This window comes from Pseudophryne corroboree, chromosome 3 (assembly GCF_028390025.1).
Source record: "Pseudophryne corroboree isolate aPseCor3 chromosome 3, aPseCor3.hap2, whole genome shotgun sequence".
NCBI lineage: Eukaryota > Metazoa > Chordata > Amphibia > Anura > Myobatrachidae > Pseudophryne > Pseudophryne corroboree.
The window spans coordinates 512,626,118-512,639,436 of NC_086446.1; the positions used below are offsets into that span (position 1 = coordinate 512,626,118).

General features: G+C 46.2%; 1 protein-coding gene across 1 annotated transcript in view; it reads left to right on the forward strand.

Moving 5' to 3' along the window:
• Nucleotides 1-11,334, forward strand: part of OGFOD3 (2-oxoglutarate and iron dependent oxygenase domain containing 3) — a 484,427-nt gene extending 473,093 nt beyond the window's left edge. The window contains exon 9 of the mRNA XM_063961071.1: nucleotides 9,494-11,334. Coding sequence (XP_063817141.1) covers nucleotides 9,494-9,630 — 137 coding nt within the window. The 3' untranslated portion in view covers nucleotides 9,631-11,334. The remainder of the gene's footprint in view (nucleotides 1-9,493) is intronic.
• The last annotated feature ends 1,985 nt before the right edge of the window (nucleotides 11,335-13,319 follow it).

Genomic DNA, 13,319 nt, shown 5'->3' on the forward strand with positions numbered 1-13,319 from the left:
ACAGGGCCGCAACCCCCCATCCTTCTTTTTGATGAAAACCCCACTCCGGCCGGAGATGTAGAAGACCTGATGAACCCCTTTCTCCAAGTTCTCCCGGATATACTCCGACATGGCCTGTGTCTCGGCAAGTGAGAGAGGGTAAATTCAACCTTGGGGAGGAGTCTTACCGGGTACTAGCTCAATGGGACAATCCCAAGTACGATGCGGAGGCAAGGTGTCCGCCCCATGCTTACTGAAAACATCTTGAAAAGATGGTACTCCACAGGAAGGGCTGGAAGAACAGAGAGGTCTAACTGAAGGTAAACAGTTCTGAAAGCAGTCTTGTCCCCAAGAGAGAACATCCATAGTTTGCCAAGCTATGTGGGGATTGTGTCTGATTAACCATGGAAACCCTAGGATTAGTTCATGAGAGGCTTTAGGAATTACAAGGAAAGAGATTCTGAATGGAGAACTCCGACCTTCATCTTGAGAGGAATAGTACGACAGGATATAATACCCTCAGGGATATAACTTCCATCCACCGCGGTAACAGAAATGGTACGATCCAAAGGAACCGTTTGTATTCCAGATCGTTTGACCAGAGCTGACGTAATGAAACTTTCGGCGGCTTCGGAGTCGAGTAGTGCAGGGATGAGAAGAGAAGAAGTAGGGAGCTCCAATTGGGTTAACAAGACAGACTCTTTCTTGGTATGTAATTCTGAGAATTCTCCTAGCTTGACCTCTCCAGCACAAACTAGGAGCGGGCGTTTCCCGGACGTAGATTGCAAGTTTTAACAAAGTAATCAGATGCACCACAATAAAAGCAGAGGTTCCCTTGTTGCCGTCTCTGACGTTCTTCATTAGAGAGGCGGGAGCGATTAATCTGCATGGGTTCCTCCGCAGTTGATGATGATGGTGTTGGTGGAAGAACAACTGTAGGCTTAGGGCGATCTGACCGCAACCTCTCCATACAGCGTTCTGTGTACCTCAGGTCTAACTTATTGCATAAAGAATTAGTTTATCCAACTTATCAGGTACGTCCTGAATTGCGAGGTCATCTTTGATCTTTTTGGAGAGACCGCTCCAGAAAGCTGCAATGAGAGCCTCCTCGTTCCAGTTCAGTTCTGAGGAGAGGGTGCGAAACTGGATCACGTACTGACTGACCGTATGCGTGCCCTGACGCAGGTGCAGGGTCTCCAATGAGGCGGCAGAAGTCCTGCCCGGTTCGTCGAAGATCCTTCGAAAGGTGGCCACGAATTCTGGATAGTTAGATAAGATGGGATCCATCCTCTCCCACAAAGGTGAAGCCCATTCCAACGCTTGCCCAGTAAGTAAAGAAATTATATAGGCTACTTTGGTTCGTGCTGATGGGAAGTTGACCGACTGTAGTTCGAACTGGATTTCGCACTGGTTAAGAAACCTGCGGCATTGTTTTGGATTCCCATCGATTTTACTGGGAGATGGCAAATGCAACCGTGGAAGTGGTACTGGTACAGGAGGAAGCGGGACCGGAGGTGCTAATGTGGGAGCAGCTGTAGATACTTGAGGGGCCGTCATGGCAACACAGAGAGAATCGAGACGTTTGGACATACTCTGCATGAACTGCACGATTTGAGATTGTGTGGCCTCCTGCTTACTTAAGCGAGACCAGATATCTGCAGTTGAATCCCCTCCTGAGGCCTGATCACCCGTCGAATCCATTTAGCCAGTGCTTACTGTCACGTCTAGCAAGGTTTGAGGATCCGGCAGCTGAGATTTGCCAGAGGAGGTAGCAGGCTGGGGATGAACAAGATGAGGGGGTTGGATATAGTTCCTTCGCATGGGACACGGAGCAATGAAGAACGTAGGCGGGGTTTGAGAGTCAATAGAAAGTATTTATTATGTACAGGGCTGAGGTAGAGAACTGAGGCTGGAGCACGATGGTTAAGGAACATAATTGCAGATAAAGAACTGCGGGTTGTGGCTTGAAAGACGAGGTTGTGATTAATGAACTGCGGAACTGTGGATAGTGGTTAAAGACGTGGCTGGAGGCGAAGAACTGTGGACTGTGGTTTGAAAGACGAGACTGTAGATGATGAACTGTGGATGGTGGTTGAAGATGTGACTGGAGACAAGGACTGTGGACTGTGGTTTGGAAAACGAGGCTGAAGATAACAATCTGCAGGCTGTGGTCGGTGGTACAAAGGCGTGGCTGGTGAAGGAGATCTGTGGAGTGTGGCTTGAAAGACGAGGCAGAAGACCCGGGGCCGACTGTGCCCAAAGAGTCTTACTGGACCGGGTTTTCCAGGAGCGCTTCCACAGGCAGTAGCAGGCTAGAAACGGCAGGGCTGCAGCAGCAACAGAGAACCGACCAAGCAGGATCAGGAGGAACCAGAATACAGCAGGAATCCTGGGAGCACAGGCTAAACCACCTACAACAGGGTTGTAACTTGAAGCACTGGCGTCCCTGTCCTAAACCAGCCCCCTTTTATAGGGAGAGCTTCCCCTGGATTGGCTGGAAGAAACAGGAAACGGGAACTATGCTTAAAACTTGGTCTCCAACATGGCGGCGCCCAGTAATGCAGACCTTTTTTGCAAAGCCACATTGCTCACTGCCCCTGGTCTCCTAGCAACAGCTCAGCAAGAGCGACCCGCTGTAGCGGCATCCCGCCGCTACGAGCGGACCCCCTCACCGCCGCTACTGCTGCCCACGGATCTGGCGCAGCAGCCCACCTCCGCCGCTGCCCGCACATCGCCAAGGAAGCCAGCCCCGCGGCCCCAGCGTACCGGTAAGACTCCGGCTGCTGACAATGTCTGTGTGCTGGGACATCTCTCCCACAGTGCTGAGGAGCCCTTGTGTGGCAGCAGTGGCAGACTGGCAGCAGACTCGGTGTCAGTGGGTGAGTCACATTATACAAGTGTGGGGGGGAGGTAATAGGGGGGGACTGACAGAGTTCAATTAAATTACAGACTACAGAAAACTAGTCCTGCAGTTCTTCTCCTAGATCAAGCTTAGGCAGGGGGCGAGGAGGATATTAGAATTCAGCTATTAAATAATAATTATTTTGTTGTTCTTTAATTTAATAGTTGAATTGTAATTTCCCCCATTCCCCTGCCTAAACCTAATCTAGCAGTAGGACTAGTGTTTTTATTGTCAGTAAGGGGTACTGCTGTGTGGCATAATGTGTATAGGAGTACAACTGTGTAGCGTAACAAGTATAAGGGGTACTACTATGTGAAATAATGGGGGTAATTCTGAGTTGATCGCAGCAGGATTTTTGATAGCAATTGGGCAAAACCATGTGCACTGCAGGGGAGGCAGATATAACATGTGCAGAAAGAGTTAGATTTGGGTGGGTTATTTTATTTCTGTGCAGGGTAAATACTGGCTGCTTTATTTTTACACTGCAAATTAGATTGCAGATTGAACACACCCCACCCAAATCTAACTCTCCCTGCACATGTTATATCTGCCTCCCCTGCAGTGCACATGGTTTTGCCCAATTGCTAACAAAAATCCTGCTGCGATCAACTTGGAATTACCCCCAATGTGTATAAGTGGTACTACTATGGGGTATAACATGTATAAGGGAAACTACTATGTGGCATAATGTGTATAAGGTGTACTGCTGTGTGGCATAGTGTGTATAAGGGTTACTGCTGTGTGGCATAGTGTGTATAAGGGTTACTGCTGTGTGGCATAATGTGTATAAGGGGTACTGTTGTGTGGCATAATGTGTATAATGGTTATTACTGTGTGGCATAGTGCGAATAACCTGTACTACTGTTTGGTGTAATGTGAATAAGAGGTACTACTGTTTGGTGTAATGTGAATAAGAGGTACTACTGTGTGAAGTAACATGCACTACTGTGCAGTGTTATGTGAATAAGGTTGCACCCCTGTGTGGCTTATGAATTGGGGATAGTATTGTGCTGTGCTCTTTCTGGCACAGGGCACCAAAATGCCCCCTCTGTGACTGGAAGTGTGGTACTTGCCAATGATTTCACAGCCAAGCACCACACTCCCATTCAGAGGAGCCCAGTATGCCGCCACAACATCTAAAAGTACTGATATTCACTGCCAACATGTATCCAGCTTCACCAATAAAGGTGTTTTAAGAATTTTGGTCACCCTGTGAGCATCCAAAAGTAGCCATATTTATAATGGGTGCAAGGTGTACGGTGCACTTGGTTCTCCAGTGTACTTACCTTGTGTCCATACGCGGGTCCCTCCTCCGCGGCGCTATCTTCCCATTGACATTTTCAGGAACCTGGCACTGCCTAGTGAAAGCTAAGGACGCAAACCTCCCAACATTGATGGTCTCAGAATCTGGTCCCCATGCGTACATAAGAAAGGATTGGAGCTTTGTAGGAAAGGCGACTGAGCCTCACAGCACCCCCCATTTTCATAACTGTGGGAATGTGTTCAGCACTCTCCAAAATAACTGGGCTGCCCCCATGTTCTCCCTGTACGGTGAATAGATGCCATACGCATGACAGTGCTTTCCCCCAACATTACCTCCCGTGGGGCATACTGTACCCAGTCCCACCAAAAGTAGGACAGTTCGGAGGTACGACAATGTTTGCTCTCAATACCAGAACTAGTCACCATTATGTAAAAATATAGGTAGAAGACAAACATAAAAGAGAATTTGATGGAACTAATATATGCAAGAATATTAAAAAGGCTTTTTTTTTCATTACTCCTAAATTACTGTTGCTGGTAATGTATGCTCCTTTAGGACGCTATATACAAAAGACTTATTAAGTACATTTTTAGCCATGAATACAAACACATAATTGTTTTTGTCCAAGCATAGATCCTGTTGGCAGGAAGATACACAGAGAAAAGTAGTTATCACTTAATTATTATCAAGTTACAGTATGTGTGCACACACTCATTTTGTTAATTTTTTTTTTGTATAGTATTTCAGTTCCTTGTGTTTGTTCCGCTGTGGAGGATATCAAGATATAGATTACCAATCACATCAGTGGACACACAGTAAGCGGCCTCTGGTATTGCAGTGGTTAATTCCAGATGGTTTCCTAGCTTTTGTCAGCTGCACAGCAAGATTTTACTGGAGTACACCATATTGGATGAATTCCTTTAATGTGATGCCGTGCTGTGGCAGCTGCCACTTCAGGATCCTCCTGCATGAATAGTGTGCGGGATGTGAGAATGCTTGATGTGTTTTGTAAACAAACCTGACCATATCTGGGAAATCAGCATCTACTTTTACATACTGAATATTGCTTCACTATATAATTTTTTTTCACCATTCAGTAATTGTCATCCATGATTAGCTAAAGTGAAGGTCGCATTGATTCAAACGAGCAAGAGTGAGAAAAAGCATTCTATTTATTGTGCTGAAACTGAGCGCACATCCATCTCATCTCCTATACAAAGTGCAATTAACATTCCTGTACAATTAGTGTTGCAGTAAGTTGCAGGTATTTTATTTTAATGTTACATCAATGTTACATCTGCTGGAAACATAGAAATCACTATTTGTTTGCCTCACAATGCATTCCAAGGTGAGCAGGGAAGATTTGAAGTACATAAATATAGATCTAATGCTAGCCACACCCTGCATATAGCATCCAAAATCTGGTAAATCTGAGTTCTGTGCCATATGAATAACTGCAATTCCCAATAATAGTCAGATAAAGATAATTCAGATCATTTTTGGGCATGAAAATAAACAGATAACCACATAAAATCGCTGCCGGTGTGCTGCAATCTTCCAGCCAGTGGCGGAACTAACAGCAGTGCAAGCGGTGCCTTGCACTGGGCCCCACCGCTGTCAAGGGACTGACATCATGAACTGGGCGGGCGTGTACACACGCCCGCCCAGTTCAGCTGTCAATCACCGACGGCCGCCGCATCATGTGTACGGGCGGTCAGCCGACCACCCCGTACACACACAGCGACGCGCCAATATATCGGTAGATATATTGGCCGTCGGCTGTGCTGCGCGGCCGACGCGATACGTCTGTGAACGACGGAGTTCACAGACGTATCGGCCGTACACACTGGCCGACGGTCCCGCAATATATCGGCCGTTCAGGAGAACGGCCGATATATCGACCAGTGTGTACGGGCCTTAACCCACCCTTCTCCAAGGCCTAACCCTCCCCAGGGGTGGCTAGAACCAAACCTCCCCTTTCTGCATCCTAAATCTAACCCCCAATTCCCTCAGCCTAACCCTCCCAGGGGGTGCCTAGCCCTAATCACCCCCCTCTCCACATCCTAAATCTAACCCCCCTTACCGCAGCCTAAACCTAACACCCCTACCCCCTGCAGCTTACCTCACCGATGTCCCGACAGTCAGTTGATCGGGATCTCGGCTGTTGTGATCATATTTGGGATGCCAGCGCCGGCATTCTGAACAGTGTTGGGATTCCGGCGTCGGTCTTTTGACAGCCGGGATCCCAACAGCTAGGATCCCGAACGGATCTCATCTGTATGTGTACTGTATCTCTACCCTGTTATGTCATACTGTACCTTGCATCCCTGAGTGCCGCTGAATATTGTATATGTATATAGATAGATATTATACGAGAGCATGCAAAGAATTCCTAATGTGGAGTTGAGGGTGAGGGGGGTGGACTTGGACGGGATGAGAGGGGGGGGGGGCAAAGCATTTTAGTGCACCTGGGCCCACCGCTCGCTAGTTCTGCCACTGCTTCCAGACACGTAATTAGGCATCAACCATTATGGGAATGGTTAAGGCTGCGTAGTCCATGGGAACAGCCACAAGTCGGTCATCGCTTCTGTGGCCAAACTAATCTTATAACACAGGAAAATTATCAAGGAAAAAATCTAACCATTGCAATTAGCTGATGTATTAATGTTTACATTTATTCACCGTATTAACAGTTACAAATTGTTAGCCGTATTCCTGATAAGTGTGCAGTACAGATATATATCCTGTGCTGCTGAATTAAATATAAAATGAGTGAGTGTGTGGTGTTTGGTAAAAAAAAATTCTAAATGAAGAGAGCAAATATATTAAATGTTTCTTTTTATTTTTCAAGCTGCATCAAATATACCATCCTGACCTGTTCAAGTATTTATGTCCCTCTGTAATATTTTAAACAAAGAATAATCTCAGACAGTGCTGCATTACTGTATTATACGGGTTGGTAATGGGATCCCGGAGGTCACCATACCGACCCCGGGATCCCGGTCTCCAGTAGGCTGGCGAGAGGGGGGGGGCGAGCGCAACAAATCCCCTTATGCTCCCCACGCAGCGGGCTCGGACACCCACGAGTGGGAATAGTCCCTGTTAGACGGCATGCTGACTGTCGGGCTGTCCAACGCTCTGGATTCCGGCGTCGGTATGGTGACCGGCAGTCTCCTGACGGCCAGTCACATGACTACATCCCCTCATATCTACTGCTGTAGCTGTGAGGAAATTGCAGAATGTAAAGTCGTTTTGTATAAAATATACAGTAGTTACTTTTGTTTTATGAAAATGATCCTTCAACTGGCAGAACGTAAGGGGCGCCAATGGTTTAAGAGGAAAGCGACCTGGCTTTTTATACTTTTTAATACAGGTTGAGTATCCCATATCCAAATATTCCGAAATACGGACTTTTTTGAGTGAGAGTGAGATAGTGAAACCTTTGTTTTTTGATGGCTCAATGTACACAAACTTTGTTTAATACACAAAGTTATTAAAAATATTGTATTAAATGACCTGCAGGCTGTGTGTATAAGGTGTATATGAAACATAAATGAATTGTGTGAATGTACACACACTTTGTTTAATGCACAAAGTTATAAAAAAATATTGGCTAAAATTACCTTCAGGCTGTGTGTATAAGGTGTATATGTAACATAAATACATTCTGCGCTTAGATTTAGGTCCCATCACCATGATCTCTCATTATGGTATGCAATTATTCCAAAATACGGAAAAATCCCATATCCAACCTACCTCTGGTCCCAAGCATTTTGGATAAGGGAGACTCAACCTGTATTGCATTTTAATAAATAAAAAAAATGAAGACAGTACTTTTGATAGCTGGAATCTTCTGCAAGTGTTGTTTGGTTCTGTGGGGTATTTATTGGTTGACATTTTTCACGGGGATTGGCAAAAACCTCTAATGGATTAGCTAGTATGATCAATAGGCAGAGGCGGATTGGCCATAGGGTTCACAGGGAAGATTCCCGGTGGGCCGGAACACCAGCGGGGCCTGTTTTGTTTGAGGACATGTGGTCCTATTTATAGTCATAATGAATAAGATAATAAAAATAAATAATTTGCATATATGAAAATGACTTTGCCACTTTGCCTGTGTATGCTCTGTCTGCCTGCCTGGCTGACCTATAAGATTGAGTGAATAGTGATTGGGATACGGTTGGTGTAATAAGCAAGAAAATATATCTTTCTGAAGAATGATATAATTTACTAAATTCTGAAGATGTATCATATAATGTGCTCATAATATTTAATTTTATTTCTTTTTAACTTCCCCCTTGATGCTGGACATGCCCACTATCTGGAAAGTCTTGTGGGGAGGGTGCTGCTGCCATGGCCCATGGCTAGACCTTACACCTCTGGTGCTGCCCATGTAGGGCCACTAGTACAAATTTTTCCAGGGACGTTTTTTGTTCCCAATCCGCCCCTGTCAATAGGTAAATGTATTACCCGTCATTATGGGGGAGAAGAGGTATCAGCGCACGTTATGTGCTCTATATGGCTTCTTCCCCATGTAAGCTCCCCTGTCCTTATCGGCACTTCTATCTAAAAGATAGCAGGCCGATAAGAGTGGGCATTGTATGACCGGCATCGCTGACCATTCCGACACCTGCAGGTGGCGATGCCCATTCACCACAGCAGTGACAGAGCTGTCCCTGGCTGTGGCAGGTGCCGGCTTCGGAGTGCGCAGAGGATCTCTCATGAGTAGTGAGATCCAACGCATGCACAGGAGCCGGCTGGGACAGGGAGACACAGCACATCAGCACTGAGCTGAAGGGGACAGGGGACATCGCTGGAGGGAGGATCTTTCGCTCCCCTGCTTCGGCAGACAAGATGTTAATACATCTTGTCGATGTCCCTTCCTGCTTCGCACGATCCGTGCCGCTATAATACTGTACATTTACCCCATAGGCCCGTTAATTTAACAGGAGTGAAACGGGGGAAAGCCTCGAGCTTTAACGCCCAGGGCTATTCTGTTACAGACTCTTTTTCTTGCCCATTAAATAACCGTCCGAAAACAAGCTAATTATCAGGGATTTTTTTTTCATGTCTGTTCAGATGCAAAAAGAAATCCCCATTAAGGGCAGCCTGTGGGCTCACTTCGGGGACTAATTGAATAGCCCTGAGGGATCAGTTAGTCCGTGGTAAATTATTCCAGCTAATTGAATTCCCCCCTAAATGTCTGTTTTTGGAAGATTTTTATGATTGCAATTATTTGACAAATTGCATTATTTGTTCCATGTATTATTAGTGACTGAATAATTGAGGTCTATATACCAGCTTGATCAGAGCACAGATATACTAAAATCCCCTGTCCTTTGTTCCAGGCCGCCTTTCTTTCTTTACATCAGGATCTGAGAATTTGCATCATGTGGAAAAAGTGAGCTGGGGCACCAGATATGCCATCACCATCTCCTTTACCTGCAATCCAGACTACAGTATCAAGGACCCTACGTGGACTTAGCACTGTTTCATAGCTCCGACCTTATGGCCATTCCTGAATGTATCACTGTACTTCTGCCTGGCCTGGGCTGGCAAAGTATTATGGATAAAAGAACGCATGCGACTCAACATTGTACACAAACATAAACGACATGGACACAGCAGCAGAGACCTTATATGGATATAATAGAACATCTCCAGCATCTTCGGGAACTACTCCGCAGAAGCCCCTCTGGACATGAAACAACTGCTATAACCCCTGGTACTGAAATAAAGACATTTACTTTCCAGCCAACCTCTACTCAGCCACTATTTTGTTGTTTACTCTAGTATTGGACAAAATCAGTAGCATGCACAGAGAGTACACATTGGGGGTCATTCCGAGTTGATCGCTCGCTGACTATTTTTGCAGCGATCAGGTGAAAAAATTGCATTTCTGCGCATGCGTATGCCCCGCAATGCGCACGCGCGACTTACGGGTACAAAGCTCTTTGTGGTTGTGCTCAGGTTCTAGCGAAGTTTTCCTTCGCACTGGCGGCCACAAGAAGATTGACAGAAAGGGGACGTTACTGGGTGTCAACTGACCGTTTTCAGGGAGTGTTTGTAAAAACGCAGGCGTGGCTGGGCGTTCGCCGGGCGGGTGTATGACGTCAAATCGAATAGGCTGAAGTGATCGCAAGCGCTGAGTAGGTTCAGAGCTACTCTGAAACTGCACAAACTGTTTTTGTAGAGCTCGGCTGCACATGCGTTCGCACTTCTGCTAAGCTAAAATACACTCCCCAGTGGGCGGCGGCATAGCGTTTGCACGGCTGCTAAAACTAGCTAGCGAGCGATCAACTCGGATGACCCCCATTGTGTGAAGCAGCCCTTAATCGTATTTTACTCTTCTGTGCAACTGTATATTTGTAATTTTGCACAAAATAGCTATAAGAATATTGCTCTAGTGGGAATGATCCAATCAGAACTGAAGATCTCACTGTTCAGTATGTTTTGTGGAATGTTTTTCACCTTTTTAGTTGGCATTTTTCCTGTCTCCAAACACCATGTACAGTACCACATGTATTCAAAATAAGGGATTGGGTAAAAGGCGGGACAGTCCAGACCGGCTACCTACAGTACAGTGACCTTTGCCACAGTGGAGCTTGTAGTGCGCCTCCCTGTCTGGGGTATGTCTGGGAAGGCTGTCACCGGGGATACGGGAAGGGAGAGATTACAGCCTCCCCATATGGTCCAGGGATGGGGTAAAAACCAGAACAGTCCGGACAATGCGAGAAGGCTGTAATCTCTCCCTCCTTAGTGACAGCCTTCCCAGACACCCCCCAGGCGGGAAAGCCCCCAACGGGGACGCAAACTACAAGCTCCAAAGTGGCAAAGGTCACTACATAGAGACAGTCTGGTCAAGCCTTTCCGGGTCCTGGACCGTTCCAGTTTTTACCCAGTCTCTAATAATAATACTATGTAAGACTAAAAGTTTTATCCATTGATTTAACATATAATATTATGCTGCATTACAGATTTCATGTGTACACGGACTTGAAATGTTAATCCTAAGTAGATTCATTGCTGTTGTATAGCCCCCTATATTGATTAACATGCAGAAATGTATTTATATTATAGAGAAATGATTCAGAGGTTATGCATAAAGATTTAAAAAAAAAAAAAAAAAAAAGCATTAGCACCAGTTTCTCTAACGTCCTAGTGGATGCTGGGGACTCCGTAAGGACCATGGGGAATAGACGGGCTCCGCAGGAGACAGGGCACTTTAAGAAAGAATTTGGATTCTGGTGTGTTCTGGTGTGTTCTGGTGTTCTATGTCCCTCCTCCAGACCTCCGTTAGAATCTGTGCCCGGACGAGCTGGGTGCTACTTAGTGAGCTCTCCTGAGCTTGCTAAAAAGAAAGTATTTTGTTAGGTTTTTTATTTTCAGAGAGATCTGCTGGCAACAGGCTCTCTGCTACGTGGGACTGAGGGGAGAGAAGCAGCCCTACTCACTGAAGATAGGTCCTGCTTCTTAGGCTACTGGACACCATTAGCTCCAGAGGGATCGTACACAGGATCGCACCCTTGGTCGTCCGATCCCGGAGCCGCGCCGCCGTCCCCCTCGCAGAGCCAGAAGACAAAAGCCGGTGACAGAAGCAAGAAGACTTCGAAATCGGCGGCAGAAGACTCCAGTCTTCATATGAGGTAGCGCACAGCACTGCAGCTGTGCGCCATTGCTCCCACACTAAACCCACATACTCCGGTCACTGTAGGGTGCAGGGCGCAGGGGGGGGGGGGGGGGGCGCCCTGGGCAGCAATTAGAGACCTCTTTGGCAAAAGTTTGCATAATATACAGTTGGGCACTGTATATATGTATGAGCCCCCGCCAAAATTGTACATGGAAGCGGGACAGAAGCCCGCCGTCAAGGGGGCGGGGCTTCTTCCTCAGCACTCACCAGCGCCATGTTTTTTCTCCACAGCACCGCTGAGAGGAAGCTCCCCAGTCTCTCCCCTGCAGTTACACGGTAGAAGAGGGTAAAAAGAGAGGGGCGGCACATAATTAGGCGCAAAAATGAATATAAACAGCAGCTACTGGGTTAACATTAAGTTACTGTGTTATTCCTGGGTTAATAGCGCTGGGGTGTGTGCTGGCATACTCTCTCTCTGTCTCTCCAAAGGGCCTTATGGGGGAATTGTCTTCAGATGAGCATTCCCTGAGTGTGTGGTGTGTCGGTACGTGTGTGTCGACATGTCTGAGGTAAAAGGCTCCCCTAAGGAGGAGATGGAGCAAATATGTGTGTGGGAGGGTGTCTCCGCCGACAACGCCGACACCTGTTTGGATATGTGTAATTAAGTGCTAAGGTGAATTTATTGCACAAAAGATTAGAGAACAGACAGGAAATCTACCCATGTCTGTCCCTATGTCGCAGAGACCTTTAGAGTCTCTCAATGCTCACTATCCAAAATAATAGACACTGATATCGACACGGAGTTTGACTCCAGTGTCGACTACGATAATGCAAAGTTACAGCCAAAATGGCAGAAAAGTATTCAATATATGATTATTGTAATAAAAGATGATTTGCATATCACTGATGACTCCTCTGTCCCTGACACAAGGGTACACATGTTTAAGGGGAAGAAAGCTGAGGTAAATTTCCCTCCTCTCATGAGGAAAAAGAGCGGGAATCTCCAGACAAGAGACTGCAGTTTCCCACAAAGAATTCTCAGGCAGTATCCTTTCCCCACTAGGGCCAGGATATGATGGGAATCTTCCCCTAGGGTGTCACGTTTGCCCAAAAGGTAGCCCTGACGTAACAGCTATTCTCAGGGATCCTGCAGATAGCGTGCACATTCTGGTATACTACTCAGACCGGCGATTGTGTCGGCATGGGTTTATAGCGCTGTGGCAGCGTGGACAGGTACCTTATCAGCAGAGATTGAGACCCTAGTATGTATATAGATATACATATGTATATATAGAGATATATATATATTAAAGATGCTGTCTTAAGAGATATGTATATATAAAACATGCCCAAAGAGACATGATTATACTGGGTCCTAGAGTCAAAGCTATGTCGATTTCTGCTTGACGTGTCCTGTAGAATATGCAATGGACAGATGATGCCGACTTAAGAGGCATATGGAAGGCTGAGGATTGTGTGGAGAAGGGTTCTCGGACCTGGTCTCCACAGCTATAGCTGGTAATTCTGATATTTTGCCTTATATT